Consider the following 22,879-nt stretch of genomic DNA (forward strand, 5'->3'; position numbering starts at 1 on the left):
ATTCCCTCCATTTCCCCTGGTCCGGAGGACATTGCAATGGATCCTCAGGTACCCATGTCGTGTAATTCTGGTGGCCCCATACTGGGCCAGACAGGTGTGGTTTTCAGACCTGCTACAATTAGCGGCTGCGGAACCGATGAGATTCAAGAAGACCCCCGACCTTCTGTCTCGACAGGACGGTGTTGTTTGGCATCACGACCCGGACAGCCTCCAGTTGACGGCCTGGCTCCTGACTTTGCCGAATTTGGTCGGCTAACGATTCCGGAGGACTGTCGGCGTATCCTACAAGCGGCAAGAGCACCTTCCACAAACGCCTCATACGCGTACAAATGGAAAAAATTCTGTCAATGGTGTGAGGATCAACCAGGCTTGGCCCCGCAATCGATTAAGCCAGAACAGCTCCTTCCATACTTGCTGCTCTTAGCCCAAAAGGGCCTGTCGGTATCTTCAATAAAAGTACACCTAGCAGCCATTTCCAGGTTTACTCGTCGACGGCACTCGGCACCTTTGTTCAGCGACCGCCTGATTAAGCACTTCCTTAAAGGCCTTTTTCGGATTTTCCCTCCAGAGAAGAAATTTCCGCCGGAGTGGAGCCTCAATCTGGTCTTAACATCTCTTATGAAGCCTCCTTTTGAGCCAATGTCATCATCGTCTCTAAAGTTTCTGTCGTGGAAATTGGCCTTCCTGGTGGCCATCACTTCAGCACGACGCATTTCAGAAGTTCAGGCTCTAATGGTAGACCCACCATACTTACGATTTTTCAAGAACAAGGTAGTCCTAGCCACTAACCCGCAGTTTATACCAAAAGCTCCGTCGGTGTTCCATAAACACTCCTCTATTGTGTTGCCTACGTTTTTTCCGGAGCCATGCTCGGGAGCGGAGCGCATGCTACACACATTGGATGTAAAAAGGGCTCTTAAGTTTTATCTCCATCGTACGCAACCGTTCAGAGAAACGAGACAGCTGTTCGTGGCCTATGGTTTGGGTGCTAAAGGAAAAGCCATTTCGAAGCAAGGACTGTCAAGATGGGTGTCATCTACCATTTCGTACTGCCATTCTAGGGCAGGGAAGCCTCTTCTACGACGGCCAAGAGCTCACTCAACTAGAGCAGCGGCATCGTCGACGGCACTGTGGGCCGGAGTCCCTCTGGGGGACATTTGCATGGCGGCTACCTGGGCGGCTACACACACCTTTACCCGCCATTACTGCCTGTCGCAGCAACATGCCGAAGATACCCGGATGGGACAGGCGGTGCTTCGACACCTATTCCAGTAAGGTAAGCCCCGGCTGAGGGGTTGCATCCTGTGAAATTTATGACTGTATGTGGTTCGTTTTCCTGTGTTAACGATTACTGATGTATACATGATCATAGGGAACGGGCCTTGCGAACAAAGTATATGGGTTTGCATGCACGCCTCCTCTTGGGGGTGGTACTGCTGTGTAATCTATTCTAAGCATGTGAATCCATGAAAGATCCAATGCTGGAGAAGGGAATAGTTTCTTATCTGTAACTCCATTTCTCCAGCATTGGTATCTTTCATGGATTCACATGCGCCCTCCTGCCTCCACTGAACATGCAAACCGGTTCCCCCACTACTTTGGGGGCCGAAATCTGAGGGAGCGCGGGGGCGGGGCCTGTATTTGTGTCATGACGCCCCGACGGCGTGGGCACGCATGATGCAAAACGAGGTGGATAGGACGCATAAGCGTCGAAAAAGTTTTCCTACGGGAAAGGGTCTATATAATGTACCGGGGATTCCCAGCCTGACGACGGGGAATATTCTAAGCATGTGAATCCATGAAAGATACCAATGCTGGAGAAATGGAGTTACAGGTAAGAAACTATTCCCTTCCTCTCCTTCCCCCAGAAGCTCACTGTCTCCCGAGCCCTGGTTCTCTCGAAGCTGGACTACTGTAACAGCCTCTATCTCAATCTGCCTGCCTCCACTCTCCGCCCTCTGCAACACATCCAGAACAGAACTGCGAGACTTGTCCTTGGCCTCAAGCCCAGGGACCGTATCTCTCCAGGACTGAAATCTCTACACTGGCTCCCAGTGGCTGCGAGGATTAAGTTCAAAACCCTCTGCATTGTCCACAAGGCCTTCTGGGGTCTGGGGCCTAAATACCTTCAACTCTCTCTTCCTAAATATCTTCCTTCCCGAGCCCTACGCTCATCCGTCTCCAACTCCCTCAGGGTCAGCGCTTCTCGAAGCAACGAGATGGGGGTAGATCTCTCTCCGCGGCAGGGGCCTCCCTCTGGAACAGCCTTCCTGCCTCCCTGAAACTTGAGGAGAACCATCTCCGGTTCCGGAAGCACCTCAAAACCTTCCTCTTCACTTCTGCTTTCTCTCTCCCTCCCCCCTGCTAAATTCTTCACCAAAACTGCACTGATTCTGCAACTGGGCCACTCTCACCGACCTCGGTCCTGGGCCAAGTCACTCTTCACTTGCACTGCCTCCCTGGCAACCCCTGCACTGCGGGACTGTCTCTGTATCACTACAGCCCCCCCCCCCAGCACTTGTCTGCACTTACCTTGCACTTGCCACCAGCTGGCCCTATTTATTATTTTATTTCTATTCTACTTATTTGTACTGCACTCCCCCCCCCCCCTTCCCCTTGCACTTTTTCCCTTCCACCTACCCCTGCACTTGCGCAGTCTGAATGACACCTGGCCTAGTAGGATTGTTGTCTGTCTTCCCCTTGTTCCCCCCTCCCTGCCTCGTCGCGCCTTGAAACACTTATGTATAGGCGCGTTACAAATATCATATCATATCACATGTCCTACCTTCCCGAGTTCCCACAGGTGTCCTCACAAAAATGGTACCTCACATGTGTGGGTGCACCTACCTTGGAGTAAAGTGAATAGGCTAAACCAAAGCCTTTCGGCAGAGCAGATGGCAACCTACAGATTTGGGCCTAGGGTGTCGAAGCCACCAAGGAAAACGGGGAACCCCATGCACTTCCTAAAAGAGGACACCCGTGGGCACCCCCCATTCCACTAAAAACATGCATGGTGGTTTAGGACCCCTCTGGCCCCCCACCCAAAACAAGTTATCATTTTTTTTTGTTGCCCCTTTCCTAGGGGCAGATGTGCCCATATGTCCCCAGGGTGGGAAAAACGTACTGCCCCATGCATTGAGGGGCCATTCCAATGTTTTCTGGTGGCCCTCTCCCCCCCACCCCAAATGCATGCAGGGGTATCTCATGGACTTCCCAGGGCAGATTGCAATCTGCCCCCAGGGAGGGCTACATGAGGTGCCCCCCATCCATTTTGGGGAGGGGGAGAGATGGCCACCCCCTTTCCATTTAAAGCTCCATGGTGGTTTAGTGGCCCCCCCACGCCCCTGGGTTGGGCGCAAAACGTACTTTCCCAGGTTTGGGGGGGGGGGGCTGTGCCAATATTTCCAGTGGCCTCTCCCCCAACTCACCCCAAATGGATGGGGGGCACCTCATGTACCCCTTCCTAGGGGAAGAAATCTGCCCCCAGGAAGGGCTACATGAGGTGCCCCCCATCCACTTATGGTGGGGGGATGGGGGGGCACCATTTCTTTCAAGGCACGAAAATCCTGGACTAGTGCCCCTCCCCACCCCAATATGTTTTTAATTTTTTTTTTATTTTTTCCCCTAGGGGCAGATGGACACCCATCTGCCCCCATGGGGCCCAATACTTGTGGCCCCATGCCTTGGGGTCAGGGGGGGGGGAAGATGGCTGCTTACTGTAAGCAGCCCCCTGTCCCTCCACATCACAAACAGATCCCTAGTGGTCTAGTGGCAATGTTGGGTGAGGATCGAGTGCTCTGTGCCCAATACGCGCCCAGCAATGCTTCAAATACCCCGTCCTTGGCATTTAAGAGGTTAAGAGCCAATGAAAGGCAGTGTATTTGATGACAATGAAGATGACTTGCACTAAGGGTGGTCTTAGTCGTCCACTGGACTAGAGAGCCCCAATCACAATCCTATCCCCCATAGAAAGTATACCTAGATGTTCCCCGTAGACCAACCACAATCCCAAGTAGGTTTTCTTAGTGTGCCACGTAGTATGATGCCAATGATGATCAGTTCTTACTATATAAATGTATTTTTTTCATGTAACGCGTTTAGAGATATGCTGTGAGACGTCTGTTGAGGTCTGTTGTACTCCCGGTTTTAGACAATTGAAAATAAAACAGCAAAGTTTGGCCAACTTCCTGAGTCGGTCTTGTTATTGATGTAAGAGTACGTTCTGCATCCCCATCCATCCAATAAAGCGTTACCTCACTTAAAAGGGCCTACAGGTTCATCAATATATAGTATAGTAAAGCGTATTGAAAAACAGAAGTGCATAAAGGGGTTTTATTTAAATCTCAGAGGGTTGAATATAATGGCAGCTTGTTTAATCACCCAATTAATTAATCAGCATGATTATTTTTTTTTAATGTACCAAGTTCACTTCATACCATAGGTTTTCAGAAAGGCACACCACTGTTATTTTTAATTGGAAATACATTGTTTTATTCAGAGAGTGAAACAGAAGAGGAGTCCTCATCTTCCTCTTCAGAAGATTCAGAAAATTCCTCCTCATCTTCCAGTGATTCGGAGGAAAGTCCAAAGAATACTGCAATACCATCATCATCTTCATCTTTGCTTTACGATAGCAAATTAAATGGCCTTCAAAAAAGGAAAATCAACATATTAACGAGGAAAGGAAAAGGTGCCTCTCTAGAAAAGCAAACTGGTAAGTCAGTTCTCCAGAAAAGTAAAAATGTTCATATGTCTGCTTTTATAGATTAATGTTATATTGGTAATATTGTTCTTCATAAGAAATCATAACCTTTACAAATTTCTTTGCAGGTGTGAAGATCCAAATTCACAAGTTGGTGTCATGATAGGGTACTGGCCCATTGTTGTGCCCCACCAGCACGCCTTTGGAATTTCTTCTTCCGTTATCGTTATCAGATCTCAATGTGTGTGGAGCAACAAGTGCTATTTGGCCCCTTTTTCTGTCTTCGAACGGACACCCAAACTGAGTTCCTATTTCCCCTGCTCCTGCTTTTTTGGAAAAGGCTTACAAATTCCAATCTTCTGAAGCTGTTGACCCTCTGTGGGATATTTAATGTGGCTCTTGCGTTTTTGATTGCAGCTTTATTTGAATTTGTGCATTATTTTCCCTTATGACTTACTTCTTTTTAAATGTCCTTGTTGGCTAGCAGCATCTCCCCATTTTCCCTCTTTTCAAAAGGGAAAGCTATCTTGCAGGTTACCAAACGCTATGTCTTAATTTCATCTTTAGCCAAGAAGTCACCTACCAGTTTGCTTACTTCCTGTTCACCTATCCAAGTCAAGAGTTTTTTCACATATTGACCCCGGCAAGGCCTTGTGGTTCTTTGTTAGAAAAAATAATTATATCCTAACCGACAATCTGCTCATGTTGTACTTTGCTGGAATCCGAAGGGGAAGCGCTTTCTCCAAGCAAACCAATCGCTATATCCAAATATGCAATGAACCAGCCCACAAATATGTCCCAGATGGCCCCTATTCCCATTGGTGCCAAGTAACCGCGTTGGAGTTGGCTGCTGAGTCAAGTGGCACCACGTAGTGACTGTTAAAAAGATTTCAGCGCAGACTACATCTGAGGTAGATTTCATAAATTAGGAGTCTGTAGTAGGAATCATAGTAACCATCAGAAAAAAACATTACTCAGTGGCGGCTAGTGAATCTTTTTTAATTGGTGGGGTGTAAATATTTCCCCCAAAAATGCCCTTGCATAGCAAGGGAACCCGAACCAATCAACAAAACATTTTGTGAATAAGGGGTTAAAATAGTGCATTTTTCATCAAGTGAAACATTGTTTAAAAGCCAGACCATTTCAAATTGGTGTTGGAGAGTAACCGATGAAACAATTCCAATAGATGTCAATCACCAACAGTGCACAGGAATATTTCCAAATGCATTTTCATGATGCCTTTTGCCCACAATATATGCCAGTATAAGAACATTTTTACACTGACTGTGCTCATACATTTTCCGTGCTGGCTGTACCAATAGATATATGTATTCCCATATAAGAACATAAGAACACTCATGTTTGCTTTGTGCATAATGCTGGTAATGATACTATAAGAAAATATGTCTACACTGGTTCTGCTAATATAAGACAGTAGCCCCATATAAGAACATTATCCAATTGACTGTACCATAAAAAATGCCATGCCACAATATGAAAACATGTCCAAAAGGCCAGTCTAGCCACGTAACAACGCGTCATGCTTGCTTTATCATAAATGGGCAGTAAAAAATGCCATGGTACAGTAAACAAATAGCTAGACTGGCAGCACCAAAATGCCAGTCTAGCCAGGTAAATACACTTCAAAGGATTGCTTTTCTCCCGCAAATTCCTCGTCTGATGGATATCCCATCCAGCTTCGCTGCTTCGGGAATTTTTTCGACAGGGGCGTAGTGGACCTCGACTCAGCCATGTCTTTCCCGGCACTTGATCATCGGCTCTGCACGTGACATCAGACGTCGTATTTATACTCCGTCACTGCACCCCATACTACAGTTCCTTTTTTTCACACGCTCATCACGCTGCTTGGGAACACGGCCGAGTCTTTGACATATTCAGTGTTTTTTTGTCAAATCTTTAAATTTTTAGAATTCCTCAAAGCAAGATATCCGTCGCCCGGGTTTCAGGTTTCAAGCGGTGTACCGATTGACACACCAAGATGTCCATCACTGACCCGCATGAGTTGTGCCTTTGGTTCCTCCGCACGGGTCATGGTATGGAAGGGTGTGCGTCATGCACCAAAATGCAGCCGAAATCCTTGCACAATCGGGCTGCTAAGCTGGCGCTGGGTCGACCGCCTTCAAAATCTCTGGCGCGGTCGACTGTTCGGTCCTGAGAGGCTGAAACCGAGCATAGCCCTGAGAAAGAACATTGGCGAAAGAAGAAACTGTCCCACTCGAGGAGTCATTCTTCCTCATCCCATTAGAAGAAGCGTCACCGCCATCGTTGGGACTCTGATTCATCGATGGAAAGAGGTAAGCCGTCGGCAGGGCCTACCACTCGCCAGGAGTGGGAGGATTTCAAAACCTCCATGCTTGTCCAAGAAGCATGCCGCTATTGGCGCAGGTGAACCCACCCATGCATTAGGCTCGACATTTCTGACCCCTCGCATGCCACACTGCTGATTCAATTGGCGTTGATGAATCCTTCGACATTGAAGGAGGCACAAAGGCCCACAAGACGTCCTGGGATGCGAGGAAAAGAAGGTAACCTGGTTGTGCCCACCAGTCAGGGGAAGAAGACTCTCCAGCCGGGAGATCTTCTCTGTCGTCAGGAAGTGGTGAGTCGGTTCCGCAGGGCTCCACCGGTGGTGTCGTAGCAGGTCGGCTCAGCTTCTCCCTCGTCGGATTCTCAGGTCCTGTGGCGACTTCTAAAGTTCCAGTCCCAAAGGCCCTGCTTTTATGCAGCACACCCCCATTCACTCAGCCTAGCTGTCAATCAAACATGCTAAGTGGTGAGCCAGCCGGCTCACCACTTGGGCCAAACACACAAGAGTGTGACTTGAGTTACCAAGGTAACTCAGTCCAGGGTGCCTAAACCCCCTCCCACACCCCCTGTGGTACCCAGACAGAGTGGCACCACTTTTGGAGGCTTCTGTGGAGAAGCCCGCCAAAAAGTGGAACAAAGGGCTCGACTTGGGTTGGAGTCACAGAAGAGAACACAAACGCCATTTTAGAATCGAGTTCTGGCAAAAAATACCAACCAGCGAATTGATATTAAATAAATAAACCGGTGGTATGTTCGAGGCTATGAGAATTAAATAATTAAAGTTGGTAGCCTCGAACAATGGGAAAATCCCATAGAGATATATTCGCGGTCGAATATAAAAAGTAGTATCCACTGCCACCAGCCAAAACTCGATCAGGGGGGACGGAGACGTGCCCCCTCGAATAACAGACCCCGGGGCAATCGAATTGCCCCGACCAGTACGTCCACAATATGATGGTTTGTACTGGTTTCTGTTCATAATTTGGGACTAGTAAAGCCAATGGTGACTTTACATGCCCTCGGAGACAGTAGTCAGTCCCAGGGTATGGAGTCTATGGTGGGGTGTCGCTATGACACCCCTGTGTTACTGCACTGAGGGTGCTGTGTAACACACATAGTAAAAACACATGAGACCCTTTGGAGTAAAAGACCCCATGGCCCATAAAACGCATTAACAGTCAAAGGAACCCCTCAAATCATGCCCAAGAGTGGGAGGAAAAGAGACTCACTCTTGGCAGGAGGAAAAAAAAAAAACTCCAGAAATCCAGCAAAGCTGCTGGGGGACTCACTTGGTTAGGAAATTCAGCCTAAAGAGAGAATTCTCCCTAATACTATGCTCCGGAGACCCGCCTTGTCCCACGCTTAAAACATGGGGAAGGGAGACCCCCTCTTACCACATCCTGACTTATCGTTTGTGAACACTTCTTTCTTTCTTGTGAACTCTATCCCACACTTTTTTGTATTTAGTTGTAAGGATTGGCAATATTTTATTTTAGTATAGGCCCTTTTGTCAAACCTTTTTGTCATGTTTTCAAACCAGACCAGTCTGTGGGAGTAGAAGAAAATGAGGAAAAGCAAAGGCCGAAGGCCATAGCGGAGTAAATTAGGTAACAATGTTAGAATTAAAAAAGTTTGTATTGAAATTATAGTGTAAGAAGGGATTTTTATAGGATGATGTTTGGTCAGAAAAAATGGGTCCAAACAATGGATTCCATCCTCCCACAGATTCCTCATCTATGATATCAATATCTCCAATGCAGCTGCTCTCAGAAAACTTTTCTAACTCCAGGGGTCCGTCGGGTCCAGTCTTCAATCTTCCTGCAGGAGTGATGCTGACCCACCAGACCCCTAAATCTGCCTGCCCAACAGTCTCTCAGCTGTTATAAATACCAAGCTGGCAAACCCAAGGGGAATGGAGAAAATTAAAAATGCAGATCTTCACTGGCTCTCACCGACACCCTCAGGTACTGGATTGGATGCCTCAGTGTCTGATTATCTAGAAGACAACAATATGTAGATTACTATCTGTTCAGCCTTACTCTAATTAATACTTAATAATTTGCCACCCTCCTCCTTAATACCTGCTCCCTATGCTCAGTTGCCGATAGGCTTTCTTTATTTGTTGCAGTTGAATTTCGGTAACACCTTTTGTTCTTTAGTCTCTTTCTCTCAGAATCTTTACTGCAAACTCTCTTCCATGAACTCCTTGCTCAAACTTGTGTCTAGGATTTCTCACTCCCTCTTGCTTGTCTGTTGAGAAATTCAGCTTTTCTTTCTATTGTCTATTCTTCCTGAACTTTTTACTAAACTTCTTTGTATTGTCTTTTCTCTTCTGCACTTTAACTACTTCTAGCAAATTAACTGACAAGTTTTCATTGTTACTGATTTAATTGCCGACAAAACAGATATATTTAGCCTGAAGTACTGTCTTCTATTTAAACTTCCATTTTTCTTGTTGACTCACTCTGGACTATTGATCCGCAGACTGGATTTCTTCTGCGCAACTTGAATTAATATTCAACGTTTCCGACAGCCGCTGGCACAAAAACACAGTTCAGTTAAATTCCGATTAGAATTCCCTTTTCAGAAATAATACAACAGTTGCGCGGCATGTAGACCATGTGCGAAGGTCCATTCCTCGAATGTTGGCCGAATGAGGAACGCGCTAGACGAAAGAAAATAGCATACGCTTGCGATGAACAGATTAATGCAAAAATTTTAACTGGGTTGGTGTTAAATAAAATTGAATTTAACACGATCGATTGCTGCAACGCGACTGTTTATAATTTACTTGCACGCTTGTTAATATGTTTACTCGTGCATCTGTTAATTCATTAACACGCGCACTCAGCACTAAGAGTTCAGTTCCTTATAAGCGTGCGCATGCTTGCTGATTTCTATATTACTCACACAGAACTTCTCATTTACTGAATCTTAAACTTATTCTTTTCCTTTCGGAAATATCTCTCTAAAAGGTTCAGAACTATGTTACAATTTAAGACTAGCACTTTAAAGTTCAGTTAAAAGAAACTTAGCTTGCTTCATCTGTAATCTTTCTTCAGCTTTACAACATGAACCAAGTGTCACTGGAATCGCCTGGAGATTCTTTTTCATTTGGGTTTCCTCAGGTTCTAAGATTACTGGGTTACTTTATGAACTTATTTACAGAGCTATAGCACTGTGACCTGCTTCTAGGGAAACTTGAATGAAAGGCAGCTTAGAACTCCTGTTAGAATTCCAAACAACCTCATAATCCATCTCCTCCAATCAGTGTTGCTGAATGGCAACTCCACCTTGCTTTGGGGAAACAAATGCCTCCTGCAAGTTTCATTAAGGAAAATATACGTAGTCTCAATCCAATCCAAGGTGTGACCACAAAAGTGATGGGTGGAAGGTTTTGAATTAATCTGTACCACTGGCATTGCTCTGGGCAACCTTCCACACCACCGTTTTTTAGCCCGTCTGCAAAAGGGGTCCAGCCATATGCAAATCAGTCGGGTACTGCCACCCATGGTAGCAGCCCAGCCGGAACTGCTAGGCCAGGTCCCCTCTGCACGGAAACACAAGCAACCCCAGACATGTTTCGACCTTGTTGGGCCTCCTCAGTGAGGTGCAGCTTGGTCCCCTATGGCGCAGCGAGCAAGGGACAAACGTCTGGGCATACCCTCTCTCACATAGTGAGACAAACTGTGACCACAAAAGTGATGGGTGGAAGGTTTTGAATGAATCTGTACCACTGGCATTGCCTGGGCAACCTTCCACACAACTGTTTTTTAGCCCATCTGCGCCATTGCAAAAGGGGCCCAGCCATATGCAAATCAGTCAGGCACAGCCACCAATGCTAGCAGCCCAGCCCGAACTGCTAGGCCAGGTCCCTTCTGCTAGCAGTTCGGGCTGGACTGCCCCTTTTGGGGTAGGACCAAGCCTGATTTGCCCCTTCTGTAATGGCTTGGCAGGCTAAAAAACGATGGTCTGGAGGGTTGTTCAGAGCTTTGCCCGTGGTTATGATTAATTCAAAACCTTCCAGCAATCATCTTTTTGTTTTGCCAAAGTCACCCCGAGTGGGACGGGTATGTCCAGACGTGGGTCCCGAGTCTGCCGGGCCTAGAGACCCAAGCTACTCCTCACTGATGACCCTCAACAAGGCTGAAACATGTCTGGGGATGCTTGTGGTCTCATGCAGAAGAGATGTGACCTAGCAGTTCGGGCTGGACTGCCCATTTTGGGGTAGGACCAAGCCTGATTTGCATATGGTTTTTCCCCTTCTGTAATGGCTTGGCAGGCTGAAAAACAATGGTCTGGAGGGTTGCCCAGAGCTTTGCCCGTGGTTATGATTAATTCAAAACCTTCCAGCCATCACATTTCTGTTTTGCCTCAATCCAATCCAATCCAAAACATAACCCAAACATCACCCTGCTAAAATCTACATTTAAAAAGTTTAATTGGTAAGCCTAAAAATTAATGTTTACCTGGATCTTTTAAGTGAGTGCTTTTTGTAACTATATGCTTTTGGAACTCTAGAAATGTAAAATGGGATGCTTTTGTAAGTATGTGATTTCAGAATTCTTAATCTATATCATGGAATCCTGACAGGGTCATAGTGCAATTACACATCTGCTCTTCTCGATGCCCCTACATGCACTCTGCTGGATATGTTGTTGAGGCCTGTATACATTATGCTGCTGCGCTGCTTGACCTCAGTACCTTTTTTTCGAGGGGATTGGGTCCTCCGACGTATTCCATATCTATGACAGTAATCGCCACAGCTGTGCTGCTTCGGAAAATCTTCGGCGTCTCTGTCCTACGTCGATAAGCCGCTCTCGAGGACCTCCTCCGACGGCCGACGTCACTGGATGTTATAAGTAGGACGCACAAAGCCTTTAGCCTCGGTTCCGTTTTTTCCACGAATGTGTTCGTTCGGAGATCTCGGCGCGCCTCGACTCGTTGGAGTTTGTTCTTTCTCGGTTCTTTGAACCTGTTCGTATTGTGAAGTATATTCTTCGTGAAGATGTCTACCTCGTCTTCCACCCCGCGTCCGGGCTTTAAGAAGTGCGGGGACTGTGGGTCCAAGATGTCGGTGACGGACTCGCACGACACCTGCCTCTGGTGCCTCGGGTAGGCCCATGACACGGATGACTGTGCCGACTGCCAGTCGCTCACGTCCAAAGCCTTGCGGGAGCGCAAGAAGAAGTTGTCGGTAGGTAAGGTGTCCAAGCCACGGAAGTCGAGGTCTGCAGGGCTTTCGACGGACGATTCAAGGGGCGACTCCGCATCGTCGTCGGAAGTCCAATGGGTCTCGGTCCCGGAGTCGGTCCCGCCACTCCTCTGCCTCTTTGAGGCACTCCCGGAAGCGCCGTCATCGGTCACCTTCCCCGTCCTCATCCGAGGACTCTGCCCGTCGGCGAGTCGCTTATCCCACCAAGCATGCAACGCCGGAGGAATGGGCTTCTGCGACGCCGGAGGAATGGGCTTCCTTCGGGAAGAAAATGTTAGCGATTCTCGAATCGCAGGGCACTGGTCTGTCTGTGCCTCCGAGTGGGGTCGGTCGTGATCGGTCGAGAGACACAGCTTGCACGCCTTCGGGCTCGGGTGATCGGCACAATTCGCGGCAGAGGTCCCGCTCAGACAAGGGGAATCGTTCTCGTCATGCCCGTTCCAGGTCCCGGTCCTCGACGCGCTCGAGACCGTGTGCACCTGTGGTGTCTTCGAGGAAGACGCCGGTGGCGCCGAGGCTGTCGAGGGACATGCTCGGGGCTCTGGCCTCGAGGCCTGTGTCGACGCTGTCGGCGCCGCGTTGGGCGTCAACGCCGATTCACTCGACGCCTTTCGAGGCTGTTTCGACGGGGGTATCCCGGGGCTCGGTGTAACCCCCTAGAAAGGCTCTGGCCAAGGTCAAGCATGGCTTTGTCCCACATTCTGTGCCTTCTTACCGCCATCTTGAGTTTATTTCAGAGGTGGATGAGGGCTCTGATGATGGCATGGTTCCTGATATGGTGCCAGATGAGATTCTCTCGGGCCATAGCCAAATTGAGGACCTGAGGCAGTCCCTGCATGATACCAGTGGGCTGGACACCTCTCCAGAGGTGGAGTTTTGTAGGCCTGAGCCTGGCACTCATGCCGACTCCTCGTACCGGCGCCTTTTGTCTAGGGTCACCGAGTACTTGGGGTGGTCTGCTCCCTCAGGGGATTTTCTTCAGGATGACCTTACGGATATCCTCGACCAAGGTCCACCAACTGACCCGGTACTGCCATTCCATATGGCTCTACAGAGGACGGTGGCGGCGGCTTGGACTGCTCCGGAGAGTCTCCCGGCAGTGGGCAAGTCTTTGCCGTGAAAATACCACCCAGCCAGTAGCAACCCCTGCTACTTGACCAAGCACCCCACTCTGGAGAGTTTGGTGCAGGCGGCTACGGCCCCAGCAAAGCAGGCGTCGTATCCTACCATCCCTCACGATAGGGACGACAAGCGTTTTGACGGCTGGGCGAAGAAAGTGTTTTCTTCAGGGGGTATGGCGCTTCAGGCGGCCAACTCTGTATGTGCATTGTCACGTTTCACGCACACTCTGTGGAACTGTGCTTCCTTAGCGGCTGAACCTATTCCCGAAGGGGACGAACGGGATGGTTTCCTTTGCCATGGTTCAGGATGGCAAGGAAGCCATGTGTGAGGCCGTTCAGTCGGGTTTGGACATGGCAGATTACGTCAGCTGGTCCATGGCGGCAAGCACCGTAATACGCAGGTTTGCGTGGTTGCGGAAGTCGGGGTTTGCTCCTGATATGCAGGCCCGGCTCCTCAACATGCCCTTTGACGGGGAACATCTTTTTGTTAGCAAGGCTGACGAGAGCCTTGAGAGATTGCAGACCTCAAAAGCTGCAGCGAAGTAGTTGGGAGCTGCTGTTCGCCAACCTCTGCCTTTTCGTCCTAGGGGACAGCAATGGAGGGGAGGTTCCTTTCGTTATTACTCATCCTTTGGTAAGGCGAGAGGAGCTGCCAGTCAAAGGGGCCACCGTAGGAGTGCCAGAGGTGGAAAACAAGGTACTCAAGGTGCCAAGGCCACTCGGGCTGTTGCCTCTTTGCCCTCACGCAACGCCGCATCCGCTTCAGCTCAGTCATGAGGCCATGTCCCATGGTTTGCCGATTGGGGGAAGGCTGGCGCAGCATCTTGTAGAGTGGTGCGCCATTACTTCAGATGTGTGGGTTCTGGAGATCATAACCCACGGCTACTGTCTTCCTTTCCGGCAGAGGCCTCAAGACAATCCACTGGGGAATCTCTTTGAAGAGTCTGGATCCGCTTCTTGCGCAGGAATTTCAATCCCTGCTGGAGAAAGGCCCCATAGAACTGGTGCCTGTAGCAGAGAGGAACAAGGGATGGTATTCCCCTTATTTTTGGATTTCCAAGAAAGACGGGGGGGTTGAGACCCATCACAGACTTGCGCGGTTTGAACAAACTCCTCAGGAAGGACAAGTTCAAAATGGTTACTCTCTCTCAAGTCCTCCAGGCCCTTCAACCTCAGGACTAGTTGGTGTCTCTCGACCTCAAGGACGCTTATTTTCATGTGCCGATACATCCAAAGCACAAGAAGTACCTGAGGTTCGCGGGTGTCAACTCGCACTTTCAGTTTCGGGTCCTGCCGTTCGGATTGACCTCCGCCCCGGGGGTCTTCACCAATCTCATGGTAGTGGTGGCAGTGCATCTCAGGAAAGGAGGGGATTTATGTCTACCCCTACCTGGACGATTGGTTGATCAGGGCGCGCTCTCCCGAGCAAGTCCTGGATCATCTGTCAGTCACCTGCCACTCCCTCCACAAGCTGGGCTTCTCCCTCAACTTAAAGAAGTCCCATTTGACGCCAACTCAGAGGCTCCAGTACATTGGAGCAGTGCTCGACACGTCCCTGGGGCAGTGCTTTCCACCCCAGGTGAGGGATCATCACATTCAGCAGATGGTGCACAAGTTTCAGCTTGCCCAGAGTCTCCCAGCGTTGGAGTTCTTGAGTTTGCTCGGCCTCATGGCATCCTGTATTCTTCTGGTGCCAGAGGCTAGGTTGCGGATGAGATCTTTGCGATGGCACTCAAGCTGCAGTGGTCTCAGTCCTCCGGCAGGTTGTCGGACCCTGTTTAGGTGCCGTCCTCGGTCGCCCAGGACCTTCTGGGGTGGGCCGTCGAAGACAATCTGATGAAGGGGGCTCCATTTTGGCTACCCTGGCCGGTGGTGACGATCGTGATGGACGCATCCCTCACGGGATGGGGAGCTCATGCCAATGAGTTGACAGTCAGCGGTCGTTGGTCTCCGTCGGAGTCCAGGCTCCATATCGATCTGTCGGAGCTGAGGGCCATCAGGCTAGCCCTGAAGGCTTTTCTGCCGACTGTGCGAGGGAGGAATGTCCTGATCCTGACAGACAACACGGTGGCCATGCACTACCTCAACAGAAAGGGGGGGCAGGGTCACTTCCTCTGTGCAGGGAGGTGATGCAGCACTGGTTCTGGGCAATCCAGCAGGAAGTTTCGATCTCGGCAGTTCATCTGGCCGGAGACGAAAACGAGACGGCGGACGCTCTGAACAGGCATAGCGTGATCTCTCACGAGTGGGAGTTGGCTCAGGAGATTCTCCTGGAGATCTTCGCCCTTTGGGGGACCCCTCAAGTGGATCTCTTCGCCTCCAGTGTCAACCGGAAGTGCGAGAGGTTCTGCTCGTGGAAATTTCCTCCAAAAGGAGCCTTAGGAGACGTGTTCGTGGTGGAGTGGTCATTCCCACTGCTGTACGCGTGTCCTCCAGTCCCCGTCATCCCGCAAGTACTGCGGAGGTTAGAGGTTCGGTTCCCGGATGATACTCATTGCTCCAGCATGGGCCCGGAGGACGTGGTACCCGGACCTTCTCGACTTGTCCATATGCCCTCCACGTCGTCTTCCCCACCGAGACGATCTGCTCTCATGGGAGGGGGGGTCAGGTTCTCCATCCAGAGGTCAGATCCCTCAACCTTCACGCTTGGTTTCTGAAAGGTTGAGGTATAAGGATTGGGACCTCCCTGAAGACGTGATGGAGGTGTTGCTCTCGGCCAGACGGCCATCAACAAAGTCCCTGTACCGTTGCCGTAAGTTCTGCGACTGGTGCAGGGTTAAGAATGTGGATCCTTTTGCATGTGACATTCCCATGGTTCTGTCTTTTTTGCTTGCTTTGGCCCACAGGGGCTTGCAAGTGGGTACCGTTAAAGGTTACCTGGCAGCGCTGTCCATATTTAAGCGCTCGTCTGAAGAGTGTTCCTATTTGAAAATTCCTTTCATTTCTCAGTTTCTGAAAAGGCTCACTAATGTGTTCCCTCCGTCACCTTTCCAGGTGCCCGGTTGGGATTTGAACCTTGTTCTCAAGTTTCTGATGGGTGCTCCGTTTGAGCCTTTGCATTCATACCCTTTGAGACTGTTAACTCTTAAAACTGTATTTTTGGTTGCGGTCACTTCCGCTCGCAGAGTGAGTGAGTTACAGACACTTTCAGTTAAGCCACCCTTCACTGTGTTTCATAAAGACAAGGTTGTCCTTAGAGTTCGTCCTTCCTTTCTTCCGAAGGTGGTGTCGGAATTTCATTTAGGCCAGAAGGTTGTTCTTCCGCAGTTTTATCCCCCTCCACATCCTGGTAAGGAAGAGGAGAGGCTCCATAGGCTTGATCCTAGGAGAGCGTTAAGCTTTTATATTTCACGCATGTCCCGGGTCAGAGTGGACGATCAACTCTTCATTGGTTACGCTGGAAAGCGTTTGGGACAGGCTGTGATTAAACAGACTTTGTCTCGCTGGATTATTTTGGCTATCTCTGAGTGTTACAGCTTGGCGGGTAAGGACCCACGGGTCGGCTTGCGGGCCCATTCTACCAGGGGTATGGCTGCCTCTACTGCCCTGCAGAGGGGTGTTCCTATTCGTAACATCTGTGATGCAGCCACCTGGGCTTCGGTACATACTTTTGTACATCACTACTCCCTCGATTCCATCCGTGGGCAGGATGTGGCCTTTGGCAAGGCGGTCCTTTACTCCGCAATTTGATTGGGCATTCTAAATTTCTGTTTTCTAAATTCTTTTCCCACCTCCTTGCATTGCTACTGCTTTGGGAGTCTGTCATAGATATGGAATACGCCGGAGGACCCAATCCCTACTCTTACCTGGTAACGTTCTTTCGATGGGATGGTCTGACGACTTATTCCATATCGCTCCCTCCCGGCCTTCCCCGCTACAGAATTTTTTATGCGATTGCAGCTTACGTTTCGGCAAGGCTTTGTGTGTCAGACTGGCAGAAGACTGGTGCCACACGTTCTGGGAAAAAACTACAACTGAGGCTACGGGCGTCGTGCGTCCTACTTATAACATCCAGTGACGTCGGCCGTCAGAGGAGGTCCTCGAGGTCGGCGTATCGACGCAGGACGCAGACGCCGAAGATTTTCCGAAGCAGCACAGCTGTGGTGATTATATGTCATAGATATGGAATACGTCGTCGGACCATCCCATCGAAAGAACGTTACCAGGTAAGAGAGTAACTTGTTCTTCTTGTGCTCTGCTTGCTTCAGGAACACCGCTTCTTTGTAGAATCTTCTCTTTGCACCATGCTGAATAGATGCCTGGCTTCAAAACCTGCATGGACTGCAGGCGTCAGACATAACAAGATATGCATTTACTTTTATTTGGGGGAGGTGCACAACTTCCAGGACTGCGGGTGGTGTCAGTTCATGTAGCCAAAAGTCAGCCAGGGGTGTGGGCAAAACAATTTTCTCATTTCAACAAGGAAAAAGATGTCAGACTGAGCCTTTCAACATCCCCAAGTATGGAACGGAAGACAGAAGACCGGTCCCCAACCTGGAAGGAGAATCCGCAGCACCAACGGAAGAGATCCAGCTAGCCTAGCAGCTCCTCTCGGCACCACTGTTCTTTGAAGAAGAGAAGTCACCCACCTCGGAAGAGACGATACTGTAGGTACCATTTCCAACCCAATCCTCCTCCCCAGAGGAATGGGCGGCATTTAGGCTAAAGATGGTAGACAATAATAACCAAAGCACCAGTGCCGATGGCCTCAGTGGTGCAATCCGGGCTCACCAAGAGCGGATGAGCCAGCAGGAAACCTGCTTCATACAGCATGCCAACACTTCACCAGTTGAAAGGTTGGTATTGTGATTATTATTTTTCATATTTGAGAATTGATATATGTTGAACATTTAGGTTATACTTACAGTTACATTTTTGACTTAGATGTAAGTGAATGCTGTGAAGTAACAGGTTAACAGCCTTCAGAAAGGAATGTGTGATTCCGAAACCCGTCTGCATATTTGAACTGTTTACTATTTGAGATTTATCAAATTGGACACTTCATGTTAACACTGTGCAATGAAAATCTGTTTGATGTTTTTCATTTGACCATGTGTACATTTAAATACATGCACTGTGATTTAGACCCTATGGATTTAAACTTAAATTTGGTTTTGTCTTAAGAAAAATGAGTACTGTATTTAATAGTACTTATGAAGAAACTCATGTGATTGAATGTATTAAAACACATTTGACGTATATATTTTTATACCTCTGAACTTTGGTATATGAAGTCTATTTAATTAGATAGGGTTGTTGGACCCATAGGAGTGCATTCAGGTTCACCAGTCGGCAACAACTGGAATGTGTTTTGTTTACTTGATGCTGTAGCCCCAACAGGTCGGGGGCACCACCCAATTGCACCGGAAATTTAGTGAATCATAAAATGGGTATGAATTGAATTGTTCTAAATTTGATTGAATTCTAGTGACTATTACTTTGGTGCACCTCCCATTTGTTCGTATTGACACTTATGTGAAGACCCATCACAGCACCAAGCCGCTCCGTCCTCCGATATCAAGCAACCTGTGCCTGCTCCTTCCTCAACGGCACCATCTGCACAGAAGCCCCCAAAGGGAGTACGCGTTGCTTCATTTTGGTGCATTAATGGCAAAGATTGGGGACAGATTTGACAATCTCTATGCCCAAGGGAAATTGGGGAATTCCCCAGCTGAGTTCTATAGGGAAGGTGAGGAATTGTTGGACCATTCAGGTTGCTAGTGGACTCAACACCTCACTGGAGTTGGACATGTTACCAACACCGACTCCAAGAAAACCACAGGCTTCCTTCCAGCACTTAACAGCCAAGATAGTGGAGAGTTCCACTACCTTGGCCTGACTTTGTCTAGACCAAAGGTTCAATACTAACTGACTAATATTTTGGACAAAGGCCCTCAGAGAGTGACCCTACTGCCCTTCAACCCGGCGGGGAAAGACCCAGTGTTTGAAATCTGGGAGGAACCTGCTTTTGTCTCTATTGTTGATCGGCACCTGGTTAAGAGAAACAGACTGTCGCCTTCAGAACCGGAATTTCTATCCATTCATGCCTCCCTTAAGAATTTGGTGGTTCAGGCCACTCCAGCAAGCCTATAAACCCTCTTTTCACCCCATGCCTCCTAACAGAGAAAGCAAGACACTAGATCCCAGGGGGGTGGAAGATTTTTGCCTCTTGGAATATGGCCTTGAAGGCAGCCCATGGCTCCTGTGCCATAGACAAATTCTCTTTTGGTCTCTAATTGACGACCTCGGGAGAGGCCGTACATCTGCCAGCTGGTCATGTGATAGAGAACTTTGGGTCCCTGGTCTAGCATGATAAGGAAGCATCTCTCGAGATGCTACACTCTGGCCTCAACATGGTTGACCAGTTCCAGTCCTTTAAAACAACAGTTAAGTCCCTGGGCCCAGCCATGCAGAAACCTGAAGCTACCGCTCATCCCTTGTCCTCATATCCCCACTATGGCAGAGAACAGGTGGCCTCGGCAAACCGGCATGCCGTCCAGCTAGGGGAAGAGGTCAGGATATTCCCCTGGGGCTTCCTTCTGCCTCAACAGTGCCCTCCACTGCCCCAAGTGTGATACCCTGTGAAAGCGATTTCCACCACCAGTCGTCTGTGGGTGGAGAATCTCCATGTTCAGCACAGAGTTGTGTCCCACTACATTGACACTGCCTCTGCAGGTCTTACACCAGGGATAGTCTGTGATTTTTGCTCAATGCTTTTCTGACCATGCCTCAGCAGTCCCCTCCTTTTGAGGTGGGTTGTCATCTTCTGGCAAAAGGCACATCAGAACAGTTACCATGCTCAGACCAAGGCTGGGGCAGGTTCTCTGTGTTTTCTTGTTCTTTGAGCAGACAGGGTCTTGTGTCCTATATTGAATCTGTGGCTCTTGAACCTGTACCTGTGCAAGGACAAGTTCACGATGGGAACTCTGGCCCAGATCCTCCATGCTATTAATTTGGAGTAATTGCAGGTATCACTAGATCTTCAGGATGCCCACTTTCATGTGCTGATTCACCTCAAGCACAGGAAGCACCAGATATGGATTGTGGGCCATTGCCACTATGAATTTAAGGACCTGTAATTCAGTCCTTTGGCACCCAGGGCCTGCACCAAGCTGCTAGCAGTGGTTGAGGCTCACCTAAGGATAGAGGCATTCATGTATTTCCCTACCTGGATGACTGGATCGTCTGAGCTCGCTCCCCAGACCAGGCATCAGCAGACCTGTTCTAGACATGCAGCTTGTTGTAACAGCTTGGTTTTCTATATGGACTTCAAGTACCTCCAATTAATTGGCACCGTCCTAGACTCTTGCCTGGACCAAGATGGTTCATGTTTTCCAATCACAGGAGAGGGTTGCCGCCGCTGCATTTCTGTGCTTCATGGGTCTTGTGGCCTCATGCATTTTTGTAGTTCAGGTCGCTCGGCTTCATATGAGATCGCTTCAGTGGCTTCTCTGATGTCCGTGGTCTTAATTTCGGGGGCACACATCAGATCTTCTGCAGGTCCCTGCAAGTTTCCCCAAGACCTGGTATGGTGATCCCTGCAAGACGATTTGTTAAAACGGGTACTGCTCAGGCAACTCTCGGCCTAACAGATAGCAGTGATAGATGCCCCCTTAAAAGTCTTGGGTACCTACCTACTATATCTGACGGTGAGCAAACTATGGTATCCCCAGAGGAGTGCATGAACTTGCTGGAATTCCGGTCGATAAGGCCCATCCTGGTTGCCTTCCTCCCTTCAATGCAGGGAAGAATGCGCTTTTCCTGACAGACGCCACATTGGCCATGCGTTACCTCAACAAGGATGGTGGTGTAGGGTCCTTTTGACTGTGCAGTGAATCAATGTGAATGTGGTTTTGGGATCTGAAAAATGACAGGTCTCTCATGGCGGCTCATCTCGTCTGAACAGAGATCATCATTTTGGATGCCCTGAGTAGACAGACGGCCCATGGTTGGGAGCTCTGCCAGGGTGTTCTGGAGGAGACTTTCTCCTGTTGGGGGAATTCTCAAGTGGAGCTCTTCGCTTTCAATTTGAACAGGTAGTGAGAGTTGTACTCATACGTCCCGTCCCCTTTCCTCCATCCTTGTGGGCATCTCCCAACATGGGGACAGTACTGAAACCTTTGGCAGGGAAAAATGGAGCTTCCCCTTTAAATCTAGTATAGCGCACAGGGCGTGGCCTCGGGCTTGTGAATGCCCATGCCGAGGCACCGCCCTCCAGCGCCTCGCATCAGTCCCTTTTTCCGCATGGACGGTGTCGGACCTGGCAGCCAGCGCAGACACTTTTTTAGCTTTGCTCTTGCTCCCAGTTTACATTTTCAGTTCTTATTTCACTTCCCTTCGGTGCCTTGCCTCTCCTCCCTCGGCGAATGTCGGCCGCAGGAGGATTCACGAGATGTGCCTAATGTGACCACTCATTCCCGGCCTCGGACCCCCATGCACTCTGTCTTGAGTGTTTAGGTCCCAACCACAGCTGGGAGCCATGTTTGGCCTGCAACGCTCTCGGTCACAGGGCATTGAAGAATCACTTGTTGTGGTGGAGGGAGATCTTCCACACTTCTCCTCTGCCCACAACGCAGCAACTTCTTCTCCGGGGTACCCACAGATCGGGGTTCCTCGGATTCAAGTTCTGGCAGACCCGAGGTATCTAAGGCTACTGGCTCCCAAACCGAGTGGCCCAGCTCTTACGGGCACTCCAGGCACAGACCAGAGGCCTTCTAGGCCCACGGCTCCCAAGCTGATGGGCTCAAGGGCCCTACCAGGCTGTTCTAGAGAGGGCGATCAAGTTTGTCACTCTTTTTCTACCCCAGGGGGTAAGGGATTGTCGAGTGCCATCTCCAAGAGTGTCATCGGCTAGATCCGGCACAGTTGCCGAGGGTGTCCAGCCTACCAGAGCTCGCTGCGATGTCTTGAGTCAGGGCGTAACGCCTACCGGCCATCCGGTTGAGTGCTCAGCGCCTACTAGAGTGATCTGAGGTCGACGCCTCCACTTCGGTTGCAAGACCTAAGCTGTATCCTCTCTCATCTAAGGCCCCTCTTCGCCCAGGGTCTTCGTGCCCTCCAGCCCAGGGAATGGCGCAAGGCTTCAAAATGGCAGAGTAACACGTGGCAGAGCCTGCCAGACAGGCAGCCATCTTGGATCTAGCTCAGGGCCCGCCAGTGCTTTCGCCCATCGAATGGGCTTTGCAGGATTATCCCAGCCCCCTTCCCTCTGGAAGCGGCAGTGGATCCTACGGTGCAGGTTTTTGGTCCCATCTACCCATCGCAGCCGTACCGCTAAATGCACCAGGAGCCTGAGCGCTTTGACCATACCGGAGGCCTAGCGCCTTGGAGGGCCAAGCCTCCAAGGACCCGGTGGCTGATGCGGCCCACTTCTTCAAGCGCTTCCTTTTCCTCATGCACTCACCTCAGATGAAGGGGCTTCTGCAGGACATTATGCAAGAGGTCCTCCCGGAGGTTGCGGCACCCCAGCCCCCTCCTCTGTGTACTCCTCCCGTTTCACCTGTGCTCCTGGCC

General features: G+C 49.6%; 1 protein-coding gene across 3 annotated transcripts in view; it reads left to right on the forward strand.

The window, feature by feature from the left end:
* The window catches only part of BRWD1 (bromodomain and WD repeat domain containing 1), a 3,236,587-nt gene that overhangs the window by 3,167,578 nt on the left and 46,130 nt on the right, over positions 1-22,879 (forward strand). For all 3 annotated transcript variants that reach the window (XM_069636064.1, XM_069636066.1, XM_069636065.1), the window contains one exon: positions 4,499-4,714. In XM_069636064.1, coding sequence (XP_069492165.1) covers positions 4,499-4,714 — 216 coding nt within the window. The remainder of the gene's footprint in view (positions 1-4,498; positions 4,715-22,879) is intronic.

The sequence above is a fragment of the Ambystoma mexicanum genome, chromosome 7p, assembly GCF_040938575.1.
Source record: "Ambystoma mexicanum isolate Mex_15411 chromosome 7p, UKY_AmexF1_1, whole genome shotgun sequence".
Lineage (NCBI taxonomy): Eukaryota > Metazoa > Chordata > Amphibia > Caudata > Ambystomatidae > Ambystoma > Ambystoma mexicanum.